General features: G+C 55.4%; 2 protein-coding genes across 9 annotated transcripts; one reads left to right on the top strand and one right to left on the bottom strand.

Annotated features, from left to right (window-relative positions):
- Positions 1-80: 80 nt before the first annotated feature.
- On the top strand, positions 81-16,756 carry FHOD1 (formin homology 2 domain containing 1). 5 transcript variants are annotated; one of them, XM_043599443.1, is made up of 24 exons: positions 139-442; positions 8,658-8,764; positions 9,152-9,216; positions 9,511-9,578; positions 9,652-9,757; positions 9,834-9,928; positions 10,197-10,308; positions 10,399-10,493; positions 10,603-10,746; positions 10,832-10,977; positions 11,060-11,296; positions 11,431-11,454; positions 11,836-11,889; positions 12,789-12,904; positions 12,989-13,593; positions 13,933-14,088; positions 14,329-14,511; positions 14,598-14,717; positions 14,795-14,956; positions 15,367-15,557; positions 15,648-15,840; positions 15,922-16,084; positions 16,160-16,360; positions 16,434-16,756. In XM_043599443.1, exons 1-24 carry the CDS (start codon positions 242-244, stop codon positions 16,514-16,516), a joined length of 3,627 nt encoding a protein of 1,208 aa, XP_043455378.1. In that variant the 5' UTR covers positions 139-241; the 3' UTR covers positions 16,517-16,756. The 5 variants fall into 5 exon arrangements, with proteins under 5 accessions (XP_043455380.1, XP_043455376.1, XP_043455379.1 ...); XM_043599445.1 differs by lacking the exons at positions 11,431-11,454; positions 11,836-11,889 and having other exon boundaries at positions 81-442; XM_043599441.1 differs by having other exon boundaries at positions 137-442; positions 15,648-16,360.
- TMEM208 (transmembrane protein 208) lies at positions 10,307-19,071 on the bottom strand. 4 transcript variants are annotated; one of them, XR_006300149.1, is made up of 7 exons: positions 18,943-19,070; positions 18,223-18,318; positions 17,690-17,749; positions 17,475-17,611; positions 17,225-17,309; positions 16,905-17,125; positions 10,307-10,430 (listed from the first exon to the last, which is right to left on the bottom strand). XR_006300149.1 is itself a non-coding variant. In XM_043599505.1 (6 exons), the coding sequence occupies exons 1-6, from the start codon at positions 18,946-18,948 to the stop codon at positions 16,988-16,990; spliced, it is 540 nt and encodes a 179-aa protein (XP_043455440.1). In that variant the 5' UTR covers positions 18,949-19,071; the 3' UTR covers positions 16,871-16,987. The 4 variants fall into 4 exon arrangements, 2 of the variants coding, with proteins under 2 accessions (XP_043455440.1, XP_043455441.1); XR_006300148.1 differs by having other exon boundaries at positions 10,373-10,430; positions 17,225-17,327; positions 18,943-19,071; XM_043599505.1 differs by lacking the exon at positions 10,307-10,430 and having other exon boundaries at positions 16,871-17,125; positions 17,225-17,327; positions 18,943-19,071.

The raw sequence follows: 19,071 nt of genomic DNA, 5'->3' as shown, positions 1-19,071 counted from the left end.
AATCACGATCGCGCCCTCTGACTGGCTGGCGACAAGCCTCGCCTCCGGCAGTGGTAGCTCCCCACTGCGTGTTCAGGGACTACTCTTAGCTCCACCTCCTTCCTCGGCCCCGCCTCCGTCTGGCTCCTCCCCTCAGCAGCGTCCGGTCCGGCCCGGCCCAGACAGCCGAGCTAGTGGAGTAGACGCCGCGGCGTAGCCGGGATCCTCCCGGAGGCGCGCGGCGCGAGCCCCTGACAGAACCATGGCGGGCGAGGAAGACCGCGGAGATGGGGACCCGGTATCAGCGGTGACCGTGCGGGTGCAGTACTTGGAGGACACCGACCCCTTCGCATGTGCCAACTTCCCGGAGCCGCGCCGAGCCCCCACCTGTAGCCTGGACGGGGCGCTGCCCCTGAGTGCGCAGATACCCGCGCTGCATCGCCTGTTGGCGGCGCCGCTGAAGGTGAGGGGGCCTAAAGAAAGGTTGGGGGCGATCAAAGGTTCATGGTCGGCGCCATGAAAGCCTTTGGGAGGTACCCCTCGGGGAGAGGCTGGAGTGGGTGCGTTCCTGCGGGAAAGTCTTGGGCTGGGGACCTACGGTCCAAGCTGCCTCGCTTTCGCGGGACGCCTCTCAAGTTGAGGGAAGCTCAAGAAGGGAGGTGGGAGCTTGTTGTCTGCGCCACTTTGGCTGCCCCCTCAAAGTGAGGCCCATCTGGGGAGGTGTTCGGGGTCCATTCGCTGCCTGTCTGCTTGGGTAACCGATCTGGATAAGGTGACGGTAGATGTTTGGGTGGTAGCGGACAAGGAGTTCGGAGCTGGGGAAGGACCAGCTTCCACCTGCTTCAGGTGAGGTGGGGCGGGACCAGGAGGAGGGGCGGACCGGGGCGGGCCACTGGGGGTGGCAAAAGCTTCGAGCGGTTTCTGTTGGCTGGATTGGGTCCGGCCCCATAGAGCGTTGCCCCTGTAGGTGGGGGCCTGGGTAGGGAGTGAGAGTAGAAGAGAGACTTCACGGGGTGAGGGGAGTCCCCGGGAAGCGACCTGGCCCGGGACACGCAGAGAGCCAGTGGCTGCACTGGTGGAAAAGCCCTTTGAGTCACGGCCCCCACCATCCCGTACTCCAGCCTCCACCAGCCCACGGCTAGAAGGGAGGGGGCGAGCCCGGCTAATTTTAAACCGCCGGCCTGCCCTAGTTTGCCTGCGTACCAGAGCCGACTAGCGCACAGTGCTGGGAGAGGCCCTTTTCCAGATGGTTGGCCCTACCTCCCCTCCGGCTCCCTGAGCTCAGCCCCCCGCAGGCAGCCCTTTCCGGCGCTCTGGGTTTCCGGGCCAGGACTCTGGGAGGTGCGCTACCACCCCCAGGGTTCCCCGCGGCCAGTCCTCACCGAGTGGCGAGAAAAAGGAGAGGGAGTTGGTGGGGGTGCCCTCCCTTGTTCTCAGCCTTAGCTGGGGGGCGAATTGCGCAAACTTGCCCCCTGGGCCCGGGGTCTCCCCTGGAATGTGCCCCGGGCGCCGGGCCCCCAGCCTGCATTCCTTGCTCTGCAGGCCCGCCCCGCCTCTGAGCGCGGGCGGGAGAGTTGGTGAGATTATTGGCCCCGGGGAGCGGCCCGTGTCCGGGCAGAGCCCGAGCTTCAAGGCCACGGCTTGAAGGTTGCAGTACACTGCCCACTTTAGAATTTTGATGCAACCCTTTTTGTGCTGCCCTGTTCAAAGGAGGAAACTGAGGTGCGCCTGGAAGAAGCACATCCAGCCCGAAGCCACTTTCAATTCAGGATAGGCACTGGAGAGAGAGGGCTGCTAAACTGAGGCCAGATTCCTGCCTTCAGGCTCATGAAACTCTTGAAATAAGGTGCTGAAATAAGCCTGGAGCATTACAGAGAACATAGTATTCCTTCTACTGCTACTCTAGGGCAGGACTTAGCCCTAACACGCCTCTTCCCAATTAGGGGCAGATTTAGGAGGTCAGGGACAGGAAGAAACCACCCCTTGCTTCTTCCTCTCATTTAGGGACCCATCTCCCTACTGCACCAGGTGTTCTGCCCTCTGTTCTGTGCTCCCTAGCTAAGGACACCACTGAGCTCAGATTGAGAATGTGTTAAGTACCCCCCAGCGTAGACATTCCTGGGCTCCTCACTTTTAGGATATTCCACTTGGTGTACCTGAGGACACAGGCAGGATATGCTGGTGGGCACACTGGGTTACTACTGTGCCTGTAGCCAGGACTTCCTGGGGCTGGCAGTTCTGCCAGGAATGGTCAGATACACTGTGATGTGTTCATCCCAAATATAAACTGTGACCACAGCCCCAGAATAGAAGGCTGAAGGAAGAAGGGCTGAGAATAGGGTAGGGGGAGGAACATCAGAGAGCTGAGAGAAGGGGAGCAGGGCTCCTCCTTGCAGGAAATGTCAACAGCTGGTTCCTCCCCGAGTCCTATAAGGGTGTGCCCCAGGGGCACAGACACGACTCAAACCTGCCTAGATAGCCCTATAGAGAGGAAAGGTGGCCCAGAAACCCAGGCATTCCCATTCTAGGCTGAGAGCAGAAATAAGAGGGAGGGGGTCTCTACTTACTCAATGCTTTATCCTCTGTACATTTGTCTAGTAGGGGAACAGGACACAGCCAAGTGGACATGTACCCTCCCATTCTGGGCACTGACTGTCATCCCTGCAGACCCTGGGAAAGCACAAAGGCCCAGCCCACTTTCTCTCTGGGGCTCCACCCCATGCACCCCATTGGGCTGGGCCCAGCCACTAGAGTTCCCCTGGGGGCTTCCTTTTTAAACTGTTTAGAGCTTTCAGATCTGAGAAGGCCTTGCTCATTTCCTCCTAGTCTAGGAGGAAGCTCCTAGCCACAGCCTCTGACTCATCTCCTGGCCTTGGGAAGGGGGCCGGTGGAAGGGGGTGGAGAGGGTCCTGGCAATGCCTTGGGCCATGCCTGGTGTCCCCAGGGGAATTTAGAAGTATCTGTCTTCCCTCTGTTGCAAGCCTCTCCCAGTCCAGGGACCTGCTTCTGCCCAGAGGAGACCTGGCCCTCCGGCCCTGCATTTTATCTCTTTACCCAGAGTTCTGCTACCTTTTGCTCTTCTGGGCAATGCCTCAGGAGCCCCTCTCGGACACCTATAAACCCTGCCACATCTGAGATAGCACTGACTTCTCCGTGGACTCTGGGCAGAGAGACCCAAATGCTGCTCGGTCCCTGATGCAAAGGCCAGAGGAGCCCCCTACTTCTAGCAGCAGGGATAACCCTAGAAAACTTTCTGTCACCAGTAACTGTTTCCCCAGCTGTGGCTAAACATTAGAGAAGGACAGGGGTGGCACTGTCCTGGAATATTTCCTGACCTTGCACCGTCCCTACTCCAGCCCCAGTTTACCCCTCAGGAGCAGTTGTTGCAAGGGGGCTTAAGTGTGAACCTGACCTGCTTGGACAGGGACCAACTGGAGGGGTCCCAGAGGATTCTTAAGGGTAAGATGAGGTGCTCTGGTGATGAATTGAGCCATTTATTCTCCTGATATGGAGGTCTTTGGGGGATACTAGAAGATTGGGATGTGGGCATGGATCATGGCCTTCTTCCAGCTTTTCCTGGGACCACCATGTCCAATTTACTGGTCATTCTGGGGTAGGGAGCCTGGGCTGCAGCCTGGTGAGCAACCTCAGGACTTAGATCCTTGCAGATTTAGGCACTGTTACCTTGGTGTGTATGATGTGTGTGTGTTCACTGGTGTTCCTTTGCTTGCTACAAATCTGAGGACCAGTTTGGGGTATTTGCAGAGTCCAGAAAGCTGAGGGGTGGTCTTTCGCCCTTGACAACACTACAGGCTCCAACCCTCCCTCCACCTCCCCTCCAAGGTTTCCTGGAGCACTTCCAAAGTCCATCCATTCAAGATCTAGCCTCAGTTAGCCCTGGTTCCAATCCTGGTTGTGCAGCCTAGGGCATATTCACTGAAGTTCTGAGCTTTGGTTTCCTCACCTATAAAAGGATTATCAGGAGAAGGGGGCTTGGCTGGCTCAGTTGGAAGAGCATGTGACTCTTGATCTCAGGGTCATGAATTGGAGCCCCATGGTGAGTACAGAGATTACTTAAGTAAATAAAAGTTAAAAAAAAAATTGTCTGGGACACCTGGATTGCTTAGTCAGTTAAGCACCCAACTCTTTTTTTTTTTCTAAGTGTTTGTTTGTTTATTTATTTATTTATTTATTTATTTATTTTTAATTTTTTTTTTCAGCGTTTATTTTTGGGACAGAGAGAGACAGAGCATGAACGGGGGAGGGTCAGAGAGAGAGGGAGACACAGAATCGTAAACAGGCTTCAGGCTCTGAGCCATCGGCCCAGAGCCCGACGCGGGGCTCGAACTCACGGACCGCGAGATCGTGACCTGGCTGAAGTCGGACGCTTAACCGACTGCGCCACCCAGGCGCCCCAAGTGTTTATTTATTTTTGAGAGAAAGAGACACACACACAGAGACAGCGCATGAGCAGGGAAGGGGCAGAGAGAGAGGGAGACACAGTTTGAAGCAGGCTCCAGGCTCTGAGCTAGCTCAGAGCCTGACATGGGTCTTGAATTCACAAATCATGAGATCATGACCTGAGCTGAAGTCGATGCTTACCTGACTGAGCCACCCAGGTGCCCCAGGCATCTGCCTCTTGATTTGGCTCAGGTCATGATCTCACAATTCCTGATCTAGCCCTGTGTCAGGCTCTGTGCTGACAGTAGAGCCTACTTAGGATTCTCCCTCTCCTCTCTGCCACTCCCCTGTGTGTGCCTGTGCTCACACATGTGCGTGCACTCCCTGTCTCTCAAAATAAATAAATAAACATTAAAAAAAGGATTATCAGGAGATTCAAACAACTAGGCAAGCTGGTATGTGACACAGAGGAGGCATAACTAATATGGATTTCCCTCCTCAAGGCCCATCCATAGTGTCTCATCTAGGAAGTCATGGTCTAATTGGAAACCCAAGATAACAGGAGAAGGAGGGTTGTTAGAGCACAGGGTCTCTCTCGTGTTTAAATTTTATTTATTTATTTATTTATTTCGTTAGTTATTATTTAAGCAATCTCTATACCCAATATGGGGCTCAAATCATGACCCTGAAATCTAGAGTTCCTCCGATTGAGCCAGCCAGGTGCCCCAAGGGTCTTGTGTTTATAGGAAAGCAGAAGAAAAAAGCAACAAAATCATTTCCTAAAATAGGAGTCCTTCAGCATATAATTCTGCCCTCTTCTCCATCTTCTTTCCCTGCCCCTGGCGTGACCATTCTTGACTGATTTGCAGTTATGAAAAATACTGGGGAGTAGACACCATGGTCTCCTCAGTTTGGCCCTGCATTTAAAATCATATGTAACAAGTTGGTTTCGGCTGCCAGAAAAGCTTGAACCCAGAGAACCAAGAAAAAGTGGGCTGGATGCTGAAGGGAGGGTCTGAGCCTGGGAAGAATGGAGAGGACTCCACTCTAAGACACAGAAAAGCATGAAAGACAAGAGCCAGGAGGGAGTCAAGGATATGAGCCCATGCTGGCCCTGTGCTGACCCTAAGCGCTGTCAGCAGGGACCAGGGTTCAGGCTTACTCTGGCCTGGCCCAGCCCCAGGGTGTGAGAAACAAGTACCAGAGGTTTGGCTCTCAGAAGGGTGACCCGAGGAAGGGGGCAGGGGTGTGAGGGACAAGCACCATCCAGCTGACTGGAAGTCTCTGTTCTTTGCTATCCTAGCCTATCACCCCCCATCTCTACCCAGGACAGGCAACTAGGTTAGGGGAGAGGGGCACCAACCTGGAGGCTCTGGGCTGGCTGTTACCTCTGGACTTCTTCCTAGAAATGGGGCCCTGGAAGAATAAGACAAAGTGGCTAGGGAGGCCACTGCTGCCACCATGGAGGGAAAGGGTTTAAATCTGCTCATCTGAGGAGGCTGGGTGATAGAGCACTTGGCCTTCAGGACTCTACCCCAAATAGATGCAAGTATCCTGGAAGGAGAGGGCCATTCTTTGCTTACTTGGGATTATAGCATGTAAGTGTGCTTGCAGGAGGGGAAGACATCCTGCTTGATCCGAGCTTTCTGTACGTGTGCTTCTTGGGCTTGTGCTCCTCCAGAGCGTGTATGTGCACACACACACACACACACACACACACACACACACACCAGATCGTAAACCTGGGTGTGGAAGTACATACCAGGTATAATATAATCACCCTCCAGTGTTTACCTTTATGGCACTCTGCCCCTCTCCTTTCTTAGCACTCATGGCAGTTGTGCTTCTATATTTATTTGTGGTCTTTTTTTATTTTTTTTAAATGTTTATTTATTTTTGAGACAGAGAGAGACAGAGCATGAACGGGGGAGGGTCAGAGAGAGAGGAAGACACAAAATCCGAAGCAGGCTCCAGGGTCTAAGCTGTCAGCACAGAGCCAGACGCGGGGCTCGAACTCACAGACCGCGAGATCATGACCTGAGCCAAAGTCGGACGCTTAACCGACTGAGCCACCCAGGCGCCCCTGTGGTCTTTTTTTTTTTTTTTTTTTAATGTTTATTTATTTATTTTGAGAGAGATAGCACAAGCATGGGGAAGGGACAGAGAGGGGGAGAGAGAGAATCCCAAGTAGGCTTCCCACTGTCAGTGCAGAGCCTGATGGGGGCTCAATCCCACAAACCATGAGATCATGACCTGAGCTAAAATCAAATTGGACACTTAACCAACTGAGCCACCCAGGCAGCCACTTGTGGCCTTTTTCTGAGGTAAGGCTGCTGGCCCTCCCCAGCTGGGCTCCCCACTATGTCTTCAGCACCTAAAATCAGCCTGGTTCACGAATGTTTGCATGAATGAGCTATTCCATATATGTGTGATTTGGGGGATCCCTGAAGGGGTTTGTTTCTCTGGGGCTGTGCCAGGCTGTGTGGATATGTTTCTCTAGGGTCCTAGAATCCTCTAGTCCAAGGTGGAAGGAGATGCAGCTATGCCTGGATGGGGGTGGAGTGGGTAGGCTGCTGAGTCACCATGTGGGAAGAGGGATCAGGAGGAATGTGGGGCTGCCCTCAGCTGAGCTGGCCCAAGATAAAGTACCCCAGGCCTGGGGCCTTGCCGCCCCATCTCACGCCTGTTCCCACTAGGCCCTGGAGAAGATGACTCTGCTCTCAGGGAGGGGAGAGAGGCCAGGCCCGCCCAAGGCGCCCAAGGGAGGGCAGGCAGCCAGGCAGGAAGTGGGACAGAGAACAGGCTGGAGTGTTTGTCCTATGTCCCATGTCCCAGGCAAGGCGGGGGTGGGGGGAGTGGGGGAAGGGGAGGGGGGGGTGTCACCCAAGGGCCTCACAGGCTGAACTGCCAGGAAGGAGCTAGGTCAGTCTCTCAGACATGAGCAGAGTATAAAGCAGAAACGGGTAGGGGTAGGAGCTGGGCTCCCTTTCTCCCAGGGGACCAACAGCAGCTGTAAGTCCTTGGACTGGGCCCAGAGCAGGGCAGTGCTGACAGAACAGTGGGACAGATGTTGGGACTGACTTTCCCAGTAAGATGGAAACCAGAAAATACTCTGCTTCTCCAGAGGTGGGCTCTCCCTGGGCCATAGCAACCCAAGGAGCAGGGCCACTCAATACAAGGGGACTTTGCTGAGCCCTGCATACTGGCTCTGTGCTATGGGGGAAGTGTCTGGGAGAGGCACAGTGCTGCCCTCAGACTCTCAGGAGTCACTTCTCTACAGGTACTTCTCAAGAGGCCAAGTGTCATGCCTGGTGGTAGTAAAGGGGAGCCGGGCCGGGGGCATGATAGAGATACTTGGGAAGCACACACACGGATAGAATGTGTGCCTCGTACAATGCAGGTTTCAGGGACCTGCTACAGACTGATAGAGTCAGACCCTAAAACCTAGTTTTTAACAGGCCCCTTGGAGGCCTCTGAGGTCTAGCTCACTTGGGGCAGGGCAAAGACCCTGAGGCCTGAAGGGACCGATAGCCTATGGATTACTCACTGTTCCTCGCTGTCTCAATTCAGGGAGACAAACATACCACACACACACACACACACACACACACACACACACACACTCCTTCCAGCTGGGTTTGCACCAATATTCTTAACACTTTCTCCCTGGGCTTGAACGCTTTGTGGATGCAGCTTATCACCCCCAGGGCTGTGAACTTCCTTGAAGGCAGGAACTTCCTCCCATATTCCATTCCCTTTCCTTATTCATGTTCATGAGCTCAACATGTTTAGTGAGCACTTACTGTGAGCCATAGGGCTGTGCTAAGCTCTGCAGATATAGCATGGGGCAAGACAGACATGCTGCCTGAACCCAGAGATCTCATGGTTAGTGGGGAAGGAGACTAGTGTCTAGGATATTATAATGCTGTATGGAAGGCCTCACACATGGGGTGGAACGGGTTGCATAGCACTGGCTACAGGAGTTCAGGAAAGTGTTCCAAAAAAGCATTACCTAATCTGAAACATGCAGAATGGTAGGTGTTAGCCAGAAGACATAGCACATTCAAAGGGCAAGAAAGCCTGGCACCTGAGGTAGATGGGCTTCGTGCACAGTAGGCCCATGAGAAATGACTGCTGAAGGAATGCATGGCTGCAGCATACACCCTGTGGTATGCCGCTCTGCTGGCTCTCTGAGTGGAAGTAGAAGGTCATGGGGTCTCCATACATATCTCTACCACCTCTTTCCCAGCCCTGACAACTATTCCCTTTGCCCCCAGCTGGAGGACTGTGCTCTACAAGTGTCTCCCTCTGGATACTACCTGGACCCTGAGCTTTCTCTGGAAGAGCAGCGGGAGATGCTGGAGGGCTTCTATGAAGAGATCAGGTCAGAGCTCATGGGACCAGGAAGGCAAGGCTGGCCCCTACCCTTGCCTCCACCAGGGGCTGGCTCAGGTGTCAGCAGCCAAGACACCTGATCTCTAGCCTAGGCTGAGAGTCACCTCCTGCCATGCCACCCCACACGACTGTGCCAGGGGAATCCCTGGCCAGTGTTACCTGATGCCTGGGATGGGGGGGGGGGGGGGGGGGCGGGGGCGGGACGTGTGTGATCTCCCACATACCTGAGATACCTATGTTTGCACAAACCCTCCTGTTGAGGAGGAGGGAGTTGGGCCAGGAGTGGCATGTGGGGTGGTGTTTAGCTGCCTTGGTGTGGGGGGCAGGGACCCTGAGGAATGGCCTGAAAACTGCTGACTAGGCTGCTTAATTCCAGCAAAGGGCGAAAGCCTACACTTATCCTGCGTACTCAACTCTCCGTGAGGGTCAATGCCATCTTGGGTGAGTGTATGAGGACATTAGTGTCCAAGAATGCCCCTCCCCAGCGCTGCTGGCTCAGTTTCTTTCAGGCCTGTGCTGGACAGTGGACAAAGCACATGGGAGAAAGGATGTGTGGCCCCTTCCCACTCCTATCCTGACCTCTCCTTTCAGGGCTAGGGCTGATGTTGCAACTAAACCGGATTGGGGGTTGCCCAGAGTCAGGGAGTGGAGGAGGTAGGGGGCTCAGGCACTAGAATATTCTTTGGTGGGGGGTTGTGTCCCCTTGAGGTTTCCATGCCCACCTACCCCTTGCAGAAAAGTTGTATGGCTCCAGTGGCCCTGAGCTCCGCCGTTCCCTCTTCTCACTAAAGCAGATCTTCCAGGTGAGGCCCAGAAGTGGGCTGGGGGTGGGTGTCCAGCCTGAGCCCTGCTTAAATTTCCCCATGGTGCCCCCAGGAGGACAAGGACCTGGTGCCTGAATTTGTACACTCAGAGGGGCTGAGTTGCCTGATCCGTGTGGGTGCTGCTGCCGACCACAACTACCAGACCTACATCCTCCGAGGTAAGTCCAACTCCTCCCCCATGACCCCTGCCTTCAGTGACCCCTTACTGACCTCTTCTTGTCTCTGTGTCCCCAGCACTAGGCCAGCTGATGCTTTTTGTGGATGGGATGCTAGGGGTGGTGGCCCACAGTGAGACTGTACAGTGGCTGTACACACTGTGTGCCAGCATGGTAAGTGGTCCTCCACACAGCCATGCACCCTTTTCCCACTGCCTCTCTCTGGACCTCAGTCTCCTATTCTGCAAAGTGGGCTGGAATTGAATGAGTCTGAGGCTCGTCTAAGTCTAGAACGTACTCCAACACCTGGTTCTGGGGCCAGGGTCTTTCTGCCTAGACTCTCCTCTTTAAGTCCAGCCCCAGAAGCCCTTACCCCTCCCCACCAGGAGCTGATACAAGTCTGGCCCAAGCCCCACTCATATGTGGTGACCCCTCCCCCTAGTCCCGCTTGGTGGTGAAGACAGCCCTGAAGCTGCTGCTGGTGTTTGTGGAATACTCTGAGAACAATGCACCGCTGCTTATCCATGCTGTCAGTTCTGTGGCCAGCTCTACAGGTGAGAGACTGTTCCTTCTCCCCCCTCAACCCCCACTCAGAGCCCTCTCTCCTACCTGTCCCCGCATGACTGCTCCCCTTTCTGTGTCAGGCTGTCTTCCTTGGGCCAATCTGGTGTCCATCCTGGAGGAGAAGAATGGCGCTGACCCTGAGTTGTTGGTGTACACAGTCACCCTCATCAACAAGGTGGGTATGGCCGAATAGGGGGGAACCAGGTGCCAATTCTGGGCCCCTTAGGTTCCTGACTTCCGGTCTCCACCAGCCTTAGCCTTGCCCTCCCATCCCCACCCTCTAGACACTGGCAGCACTCCCGGACCAGGACACCTTCTATGATGTGACAGATGCACTGGAGCAGCAAGGCATGGAGGCCCTGGTCCAGCGCCATTTGGGCACCTCGGGTACTGATGTGGACCTGCGCACACAGCTTGTGCTCTATGAGGTGGGCTGGGTCACCTGGGCACAACTGGCGGGGAAGAAGGAGGTGCAGTTCGCCAGCGGCTCACATCTGGGTCTACCTCCACTAGAATGCCCTGCGGTTAGAGGATGGAGACATTGATGAAGCCGCTGCAGGTGGAAGGCGGGAACGCAGAAAGCCCTCTTCAGAGGAGGGCAAGAGGAGCCGCCGATCTCTAGAAGGCGGGAGCTGCCCTTTGCGCTCCACGGAGCCTGGGTAAGATAGAACTTGCCCTAGCACTTGGGGAGGTGTGGATCTGCCTGCAGTGGCCTTGTGTGTTGATAAGCCCCGCCTCCAGCCCCACAGGCCCTGTCTCTAGCCGCGCAGGCCCCGCCTCACAGACAGGCCCCACCTCCAGCCCCTCAGACCTGGCCTCAACGGTAACCTCCACCTACTCCACTGGCCCTGCCCTGTCGACAAGCTTGAACTCCAGCCTCGTGGGCCCTGCTTCTGGCCTCCTTACCTCGGTGAACCTCTTTCCTGCCATCTCTGTGGGGCCATCAGCCGACAGCTCCAGCGAGAGGAGCATCTATAAGTAAGTAGGAAGATAGTGGAGGCCACCCCTAGAGTCCTCTCTCCAGCTGTCCCTCCACTGAGCCCCTCCACAGGCCCTCCGCCTCCTCTGCCCAAACTCCTCTGCCCAGACGCATGCTTTCTCTTTCTTTCCAGACTTCACCAAACTGCTCCTGTTTGGTAAGTGACTGCTGGGGAGTGGGGTTCAGCCCTGACTGGACCTCTTACTCCTCCTGCTTGTCTCCTCATCTCTTTCTGGCATTCTGCCTGTCTTTGCCCTTTGTCATCTATCTCCTTGCCCCCCTTCTTTATTTCTCTGTCACTGTCTCTTGACTCTCTTGTTCTTTGTCTCTTACTTATGCCCTGTCCTGCTTCATGTCAGTCTGTCCCCTCCATTTCCAGTTTCTTCATGTCCTGTCACCCCCACCCCTCCTCTTTCCACTGGGGCTGGGAAGGAACCCCTGATATTACTGCCCAGCTGTGTGTGGGTACAAGCAACTGGGTTTTGGAGTGGAGCAGGCACCATAATTACCATCTCTTCCTCTCATCCCCCCTACCCAGGGCCCCTGAGAGCCCACCTGTCTCTCAGTCCCCTACTGAGCAGGCAGTGCTGGAGTAAGTACAGAGGCCAGCCTGCCAGGCCTGCCATTTGCTCAGGGCTTCAGCATTGCTTCCCCCAGCGGGGGTTCCATGTGCCTCATGCAGCCAGAGCTGGGGGACTCTCAGGCCCATCCTCTCCCATACATAGCCCTCCTTTGTTACCCAAGGACCAAGCACTGGGAAGCAGTTCACTGGGGTCATAGTGTTCAATAGTGACACCTTAACGAGTTTCAACCAGAAATGAAGATACAGACTCCCAATCTGGAGCCCATTCTTCCATGTCCTCAGCCCAGGAATAGGGAAGGGGGCTAGGATCTAGGGTGCTGTGTGGTATAGGGGTGGAGGAGCAACCTAGGGCTGAGGGAAGAAGGGCAGGGACTGAAGGCCAACAAAGGCTAGAGGGGCTGAAAAATAGACACTGGATCACATTCATTATTCCAACATAAATTGAATGCCTGTTGTGGTAGCTCACTCAGTAAAGCATGGGACTCTTGAGCTGAATGCTTGTTTCCCAGGCCCTTTTCTAGACATGGGTCATAGCTCTCAGAAGCTACCAGACATGGGACAGCCTGGTGTGCCCATTGGAACAGCTATCCCCTTCCCCTGCTCTAAGGGTCTAGAATCAGACAGTGAATGTGAACAGCAGCAAGGTTGCAAGTTAGCTGTTAAGTAGAACTTCTCCCCATATGTTGACCTGGGAATGCTGGGTTGGCAGTGACCCTCCCCAGATGTGGAGGAATGAACAGGGGCTGCCTTGGGAGGGCAAGTCCTGGGTCTGCTCAGCGCATGGACTGTTTTCTGTATGTCTGTGTGTGCCTGCAATTTGGGGCAGTGCCCAGGGGCCCAGCAAGGCATGTACACCACCCTGGGCTGGGGTATGTCAGACACCCTCACTGACAAGTACCTCCCCTCAGAGCCCGGTTCCTGGAGAATGTGGCAGCAGCAGAAACAGAGAAGCAGGCTGCACTGGCCCAGGGCCGAGCAGAGACACTGGCTGAGGCCATGCCTGATGAGGCTGATGGACACCCAGGTGAGTAGGTGGGTGGGCAGAATCCACTCATGTTGCCCTACAGCTCCAGAGGGCGTGACACTGACAGCTGCTTCTCTTCTCTAGATACCCGGGAACTATGGGGCTCCCCAGAACCAGGCCCTGCACCCAGAACACCCCAGAGCCCTGCTCCCCGAAGTCTGCTCCGGGCCCAGCGGAGCCTTGAGCCAGAGCCCAAGGAGCCACTGGCCCCACCAAGCCCCAAAGCTGAGCCCATTCAGGAATTCCCTATCCGTGTACCTAAGCTCTGCATTGGAGACCTGGACTTCTCAGATTTGGGGGAGGATGAAGACGAGGACATGCTGAACATGGAGGCTGTGGAGGCTGGGAAAGGGGTCCCACCCCCACCGCCTCCACTGCCTGTGCTCTCTGGAGGTGGCCCACCTCCTCCACCCCCACCTCCCCCACCCATCAAAGGCTCACTCCCACCACCTCCACCTCCCATCACTCCCCTTCCTCCCTCAGCACCCGATGGTTTAGCCCTCCCCACCAAGAGGAAGACAGTAAAACTCTTCTGGCGGGAGCTAAAGCTGGCTGGGGGTCATGAAGGCTCTGGGAGCCGCTTTGGGCCCTGCCCCACACTGTGGGCCTCACTGGAACCTGTCTCGGTAGACACAGCCCGGCTGGAACACTTGTTTGAGTCCCGTGCCAAAGATGTGCTGCCTTCCAAGGTAAACCCACCCTCATCTGCAAGGTAACCCCAGCAGAAAGAGGAGGGAATCAGAACTGAAGGGTCTGAACTGCCAGGGACAGCCACTCATTTCCCACATGGGGAAACCAAGGCAAAGAAAGGCATTGAGTCTTGTCTGAGGTTTCTCAACAAGGAATCAGCAGAGCCTAGCCCTAACTAGAATCTAAGCTCATCCCAAGGCCTTACATATCCCAGATCCCTGGTTGTGGGGTGCCCCCACCATCTGGCTATTTAAGGGGCTATTTAGAGTGCCCTTGTAGATTGTTGCCCCAGCTAGTCCCTTTCCCAATCTTACACTGCCCTCTTGCCAACTTTAAAGAAAGCTGGTGAGGGCCGCCGGACAATGACCACAGTGCTGGACCCCAAGCGCAGCAACGCTATCAACATTGGCCTAACCACCCTGCCACCTGTGCATGTCATTAAGGCTGCCCTGCTCAACTTTGATGAGTTTGCTGTCAGCAAGGATGGCATTGAGGTAGGGATACCAGCTAAGGGTGTGACAGGGAGGTGCGAGGTCTGGCCCTCTCCTTTGGTCAGTGGGCATTTCCTGTCCCTCCCAATGGTGGGCATGGGCTTAGCATTTCTACAGAGCAGTTCCCCAGGCCCTGGGGATACCCCAAATGACCAAATGACCTAGGGATGAGTCAAGACCAACATCTGAGGCCTCAGGCCAGCACTGAGGGGACTTCGTGTGGGGTGGTGGTTGCATCCTCAGAAACTGCTGACTATGATGCCCACGGAAGAGGAGCGGCAGAAGATTGAGGAGGCCCAGCTGGCCAATCCTGACATACCCCTGGGCCCAGCTGAGAATTTCCTGATGACCCTTGCCTCCATTGGGGGCCTGGCCGCACGCCTACAACTCTGGGCCTTCAAGCTGGACTATGACAGCATGGAACGGGTACTTAGGTCATGGCATATGGCAGGAAGTGGGGCAGGTGAGCACAAGGACCAGGTAGCTTGAGAGTCCTTTGTCTCCCACTCCAGGAAATCGCAGAGCCGCTATTTGACCTGAAAGTGGGCATGGAACAGCTGGTGCAAAATGCCACCTTCCGCTGTATCCTGGCCACCCTGTTGGCTGTGGGCAACTTCCTCAACGGTTCCCAGGTTAGTGGGAGTGCATGAGGGCTGGGGGCCAGGGCTCTGGAGCCTGCTAGGCCCAGGCTCAGATGGGGTCCTTTCAGAGCAGCGGCTTTGAGCTGAGCTACCTGGAGAAGGTGTCAGAGGTGAAGGATACAGTGCGCCGACAGTCACTGCTGCACCATCTCTGTTCCTTGGTTCTCCAGACCCGGCCTGATTCCTCTGACCTCTACTCAGAAATACCTGCCCTGACTCGCTGTGCCAAGGTTAGCACCAGCCAGAGGCTTGACTAAGACCAGCCATGGCAAAAGGGAGTGCTGCTTTCTGGGGCTGGCTTTTCCTCTGTGTTCGGGCTACTGTGCCAGAGTGTGCTCAGCTACAGGTGTTGTGTGGGCTGTATCCTCTGCCAGAAACATTCTTTCCTCTATTGGCCTGGCTACACCTACTGTCTTTGGGTCTTCATTTAGCCACCACTTCCCTCAAGAGAGCTTTTCCATTCCCCATTAGATCAAATGGACTTGTCTCTTTCCTGGATTAGACTGTGAGCTTTTGGAGGGCAGGCGGAGGCTTTTTGGCTCTCTATATCTCTAGGGACCAGACTGGCTGGCCTGACAGAGGCAGCCTCAGGTGGTGCCTGTCTTCGGGGGGACAACATGCATACCCCCTGCCTTTCCAGGTGGACTTTGAGCAGCTGACTGAGAACCTGGGGCAGCTGGAGCGTCGGAGCCGGGCAGCTGAGGAGAGTCTACGGAACTTGGCCAAACACGAGCTGGCCCCAGCCCTACGTGCCCGCCTCACCCACTTCCTGGCCCAGTGTGGCCGCCGTGTTGCCATGCTGCGGGTAGTACACCGCCGTGTCTGCAACAGGTGGGGACATGGGCAGAGGGCAGGACTGCTATCACCATCCCTCACACCCTAAGCAGGACTCACCATCCCTCCCCACCCCAACCTGCCTAGGTTCCATGCCTTCCTGTTGTACCTGGGGTACACGGCCCAGGCAGCCCGGGAAGTGCGCATCATGCAGTTCTGCCACACGCTGCGTGAGTTCGCACTGGAGTATCGGACTTGCCGGGAACGGGTGCTACAGCAGCAGCAAAAGCGGGCCACGTACCGTGAGCGCAACAAGACACGGGGCCGCATGATCACTGAGGTAGGTACCTTTTCCAGGTTTGGACTGCCACCCCCGTGGTTTCTTTCCCCTGCGCCCAGCTCACCCTTCTCCCCTCTACAGACAGAAAAGTTCTCAGGTGTGGCTGGGGAAGTCCCCAGCAACCCATCTGTCCCAGTGGCCGTGGGCAGTGGGCCAGGGCGGGGTGATGCTGACAGTCATGCCAGCATGAAGAGTCTGCTGACCAGCAAGCCGGAGGACACCACACATGGCCGCCGCAGCAGAGGTGGGACCTATGGCCACTGGGGGCAATGGGCTTTGGGGTCACCTTATCCTGACTTCTCTATCTGGCCTCTCTCAGGAATGGTCCAGAGCACCTCCCCAGTCATGCCTACAGCAATGGGGCCCTCCACTGCACCCCCAGAAGAACCCCCAGTCTCCAATTTACCCAGTGACACTTCAGATGAGATCATGGACCTGCTGGTACAGTCAGTGACCAAGAGCAGTCCTCGGGCCTTAGCTGCTCGGGAGCGCAAGCGGTCCCGTGGCAACCGCAAGTCTTGTGAGTACTCCCCAAACGCCCACTACCCACCTTAACCACATCAACCCTCTCTAACTCTGCTCTGTTCCTGCAGTGAGACGGACGTTGAAGAGCGGGCTCGGAGAGGACCTGGTGCAGGCACTGGGACTGAGCAAGGGTCCTGGCCTGGAGGTGTGAAGGTACTGCCTCTAGGACATGGACGGGCCTCAGCCTGCAATGTAAGAGACTAGAGAATGAGGAGGAATCAAAGCAGAATTCTGGGCCTTTTCTCAACCCTAAGGCCACTGTGTGCCCAGTGGACAGTGCCTTGAGCAGTATTAGCTGTGTGTGCCTGTATGCAATTGTGTGTTTGTGTGTGTATATGTACTTGTATGAGCTCCCTGAATGCATGGAGTATAATAAAGTTTTCCTAGCCAATCCAAGACTCTCTTCCTTCTTTGAAGGTACCACACTTAGTCTGTAGCAGGAGGCTAATACCAAACGACTGGCTCTTCCTGTCTCGCCCTCATTATCACCCACACAGCCATTAGCCACATTCTGAGCCATTTATTTAACAATCCTATACCTTAGACCGCTTTTGGGCCCTGGACGAGGCCCTCCTTGCTCCTGGCATGGGGGCCTTGCAGCCTGTGGCCATAATGTCAGTGGCTATAACCGCTTCATCTGCCGCCGCTCCTGTCGGCGTTGCCGTTTCTCATTGTGCTCTGGTGCTGGGGTGCCACTGTCTGCTGTGAACCAAGGGCCCAACACATTCACCCACAGAAGGTAAAGGGCCCGGCCCGGAGCCTAGGACAGAAAAGTTAACTTGAAGCCTGGTGCAGGAAATGAAAGAATAGAAAGTTTAGATGCCCCAGTCTCTTCTCGGGAGCCCTACAACCCACGCACCAGAAGCCAGAAGGACCAGATGTAGAGGGAGAAGCAGCTGAGCACTTGCACGATGGCTGTCAGTAGAATCACATCCTTAAGGTGCCTGTGAATAGAAAGGAGGCTGCAAGGGCCAAAAATAGGAGATGGGCCCCAGTTCATCTCCCTTCTACCCTTTCAAGTTGTGGGCAATTGTGGGTCTTGGGCTATCTGGGCCCCAAAACCCCAGCCCTGGGGCCGCTCACCTGGGCTGGCAGCGGGGGACACTCACTCTGCCATGCCCTGCTCCATGTTGAGATCCATTCCACCATCCATCAGGGCCCCATCCTCAGAAAAGGCTGCCCGTGCCATTGAGCTCATAGAGTGGTAGCTGGCCCCATATACTGCCAGGCTAAAGCCCAGGGCCATCTGCAGAATAAGAATGGTATCAAAGACCAGCCACTAACCCTACACACTCACCCACTCCCCAGGAAAGGGGACACTTACCCAGGCCCAAAATGAGGCAGATGAGTAGAAGAACACCAAGGTCACAAGACAGTAAATGGCCTGTAAGCAGATACATGGTCAGGCTGGAATCAAAACCTACCCTAAACCACGGGTCTCCCTAGACTGTGACCAAAAGTTAGGCCAGGCTGTGGAAAGAGACAAGTTGTTTCTCATAGGGTTGTGGGGGAAAGGGGTCTGTTCCCTGTGTCCTGAGTACCCCGGCTCCCCTCTGATGTGTCAGTCCAGGAAAGAAGGCCCTGTGTATTTGGGATCAGAAGAATGGGCTGAAGTTCATCTGAGACTCAAACCCTCATTTGGTTTTTTTGGTTTTGTTTTGTTTTGACTACTCAGCACTTTCTTTGTGCCAGGGTCCATTCTCCTTTCTTTAATTGTAGTTTTCTTCTGGAAAACTACACATGGCTGTCACATACCACCCCCTCACTCACTCACTCACTCACTCACACACACACACACCCAGAAATGAGGACAATGGGACCTTGGGTGGGCACAGAAGAAAGGAGGAAGGCACTTACATTTGCCCCCAGTATGATCCGCAAATAGAACTTCAGAGTCTCTCTGTTCTCTTCAAATATCTGCTTCTTCCCTCTCGTGCCCACTTTGCCCTTGGGCTGCAGAGGGATGGTAAGATGCTGTCAAAGCCCTCCTCAGCCAGGGTCCTCCTCACCCTGCCCACCACTCTGATTAGCTACAGAATTACTCCTGCACCTAACCCAGATCCCCATGGTGCTCAATCTAGCACAATCCTAGAGATGTCCACCCCTCCTCCATTCCATCCTGGTTAGAGCTGACACCATCTGTGCTGCACCCCTTAGCTACGATCGCCTCTTGCTCACCCTGGAAAATTCCAACACTAGGCTGGTATGTCCTGGTTCCCCTGGTGCAGCTTTGGGCTGACAACCCCTTCAAGGGGGACTCCTGAGGGGCGCTGAATGGTGCGCCCTTCCGGCCTTTGCTGGAGTAGTCCAGATCTTGGCTGACGCCCACCCCCTTTCAGGCCCCTAAGATCTCCGGCCAGGTCTGGGACAGCCTGGTACTGACGCTCACTCCCCTCCCGGACCACTTCTATGGTCGTGCGCGGCTCCATTCCGCCCGCTAGCTCTAGTACCGTAGGGCCACCTCACGGCGCCCCCCTCTGGCTGACCCGCTTCCCTTGATGTCCTTCCTATGTTTTCAGTCTCCCGACCCCGGGAAGGTTCGGCCATTGCGAACCCCGCCCTACCCGCCCTCCTTACCGCCATGGCGCGACGCAAACACCCAGCAAGGAAAACAAGGCAGAGCGACCGAAACCGCGGTCAAAAGGTACCACATCGGCAGCACAGGCACTTCCGGTGCAGACCCAAATCGTCACAACTGTGACGGAA

The sequence above is a fragment of the Prionailurus bengalensis genome, chromosome E2 (assembly GCF_016509475.1).
Source record: "Prionailurus bengalensis isolate Pbe53 chromosome E2, Fcat_Pben_1.1_paternal_pri, whole genome shotgun sequence".
In the NCBI taxonomy this organism is placed as follows: Eukaryota; Metazoa; Chordata; class Mammalia; order Carnivora; family Felidae; genus Prionailurus; species Prionailurus bengalensis.
This window is presented reverse-complemented; position numbering and strand designations above follow the sequence as displayed.

Bases quoted from the DNA above. Each gene is read 5' to 3' on its own strand.
- FHOD1 (XM_043599441.1), top strand. From the start codon at position 242: ATGGCGGGCGAGGAAGACCGCGGAGATGGGGACCCGGTATCAGCGGTG. The intron at 443-8,657 runs GTGAGGGGGCCT...CTTTGCCCCCAG, and splicing joins TGTTGGCGGCGCCGCTGAAG to CTGGAGGACTGTGCTCTACA. The intron at 11,455-11,835 runs GTAAGTGACTGC...CCCCCTACCCAG, and splicing joins CACCAAACTGCTCCTGTTTG to GGCCCCTGAGAGCCCACCTG.
- TMEM208 (XM_043599505.1), bottom strand. The intron at 17,612-17,689 runs GTAAGTGTCCCC...CTTATTCTGCAG, and splicing joins CTGCCTCATTTTGGGCCTGG to ATGGCCCTGGGCTTTAGCCT. The intron at 17,126-17,224 runs GTGCGTGGGTTG...TTTCTGTCCTAG, and splicing joins TCTGGTCCTTCTGGCTTCTG to GCTCCGGGCCGGGCCCTTTA.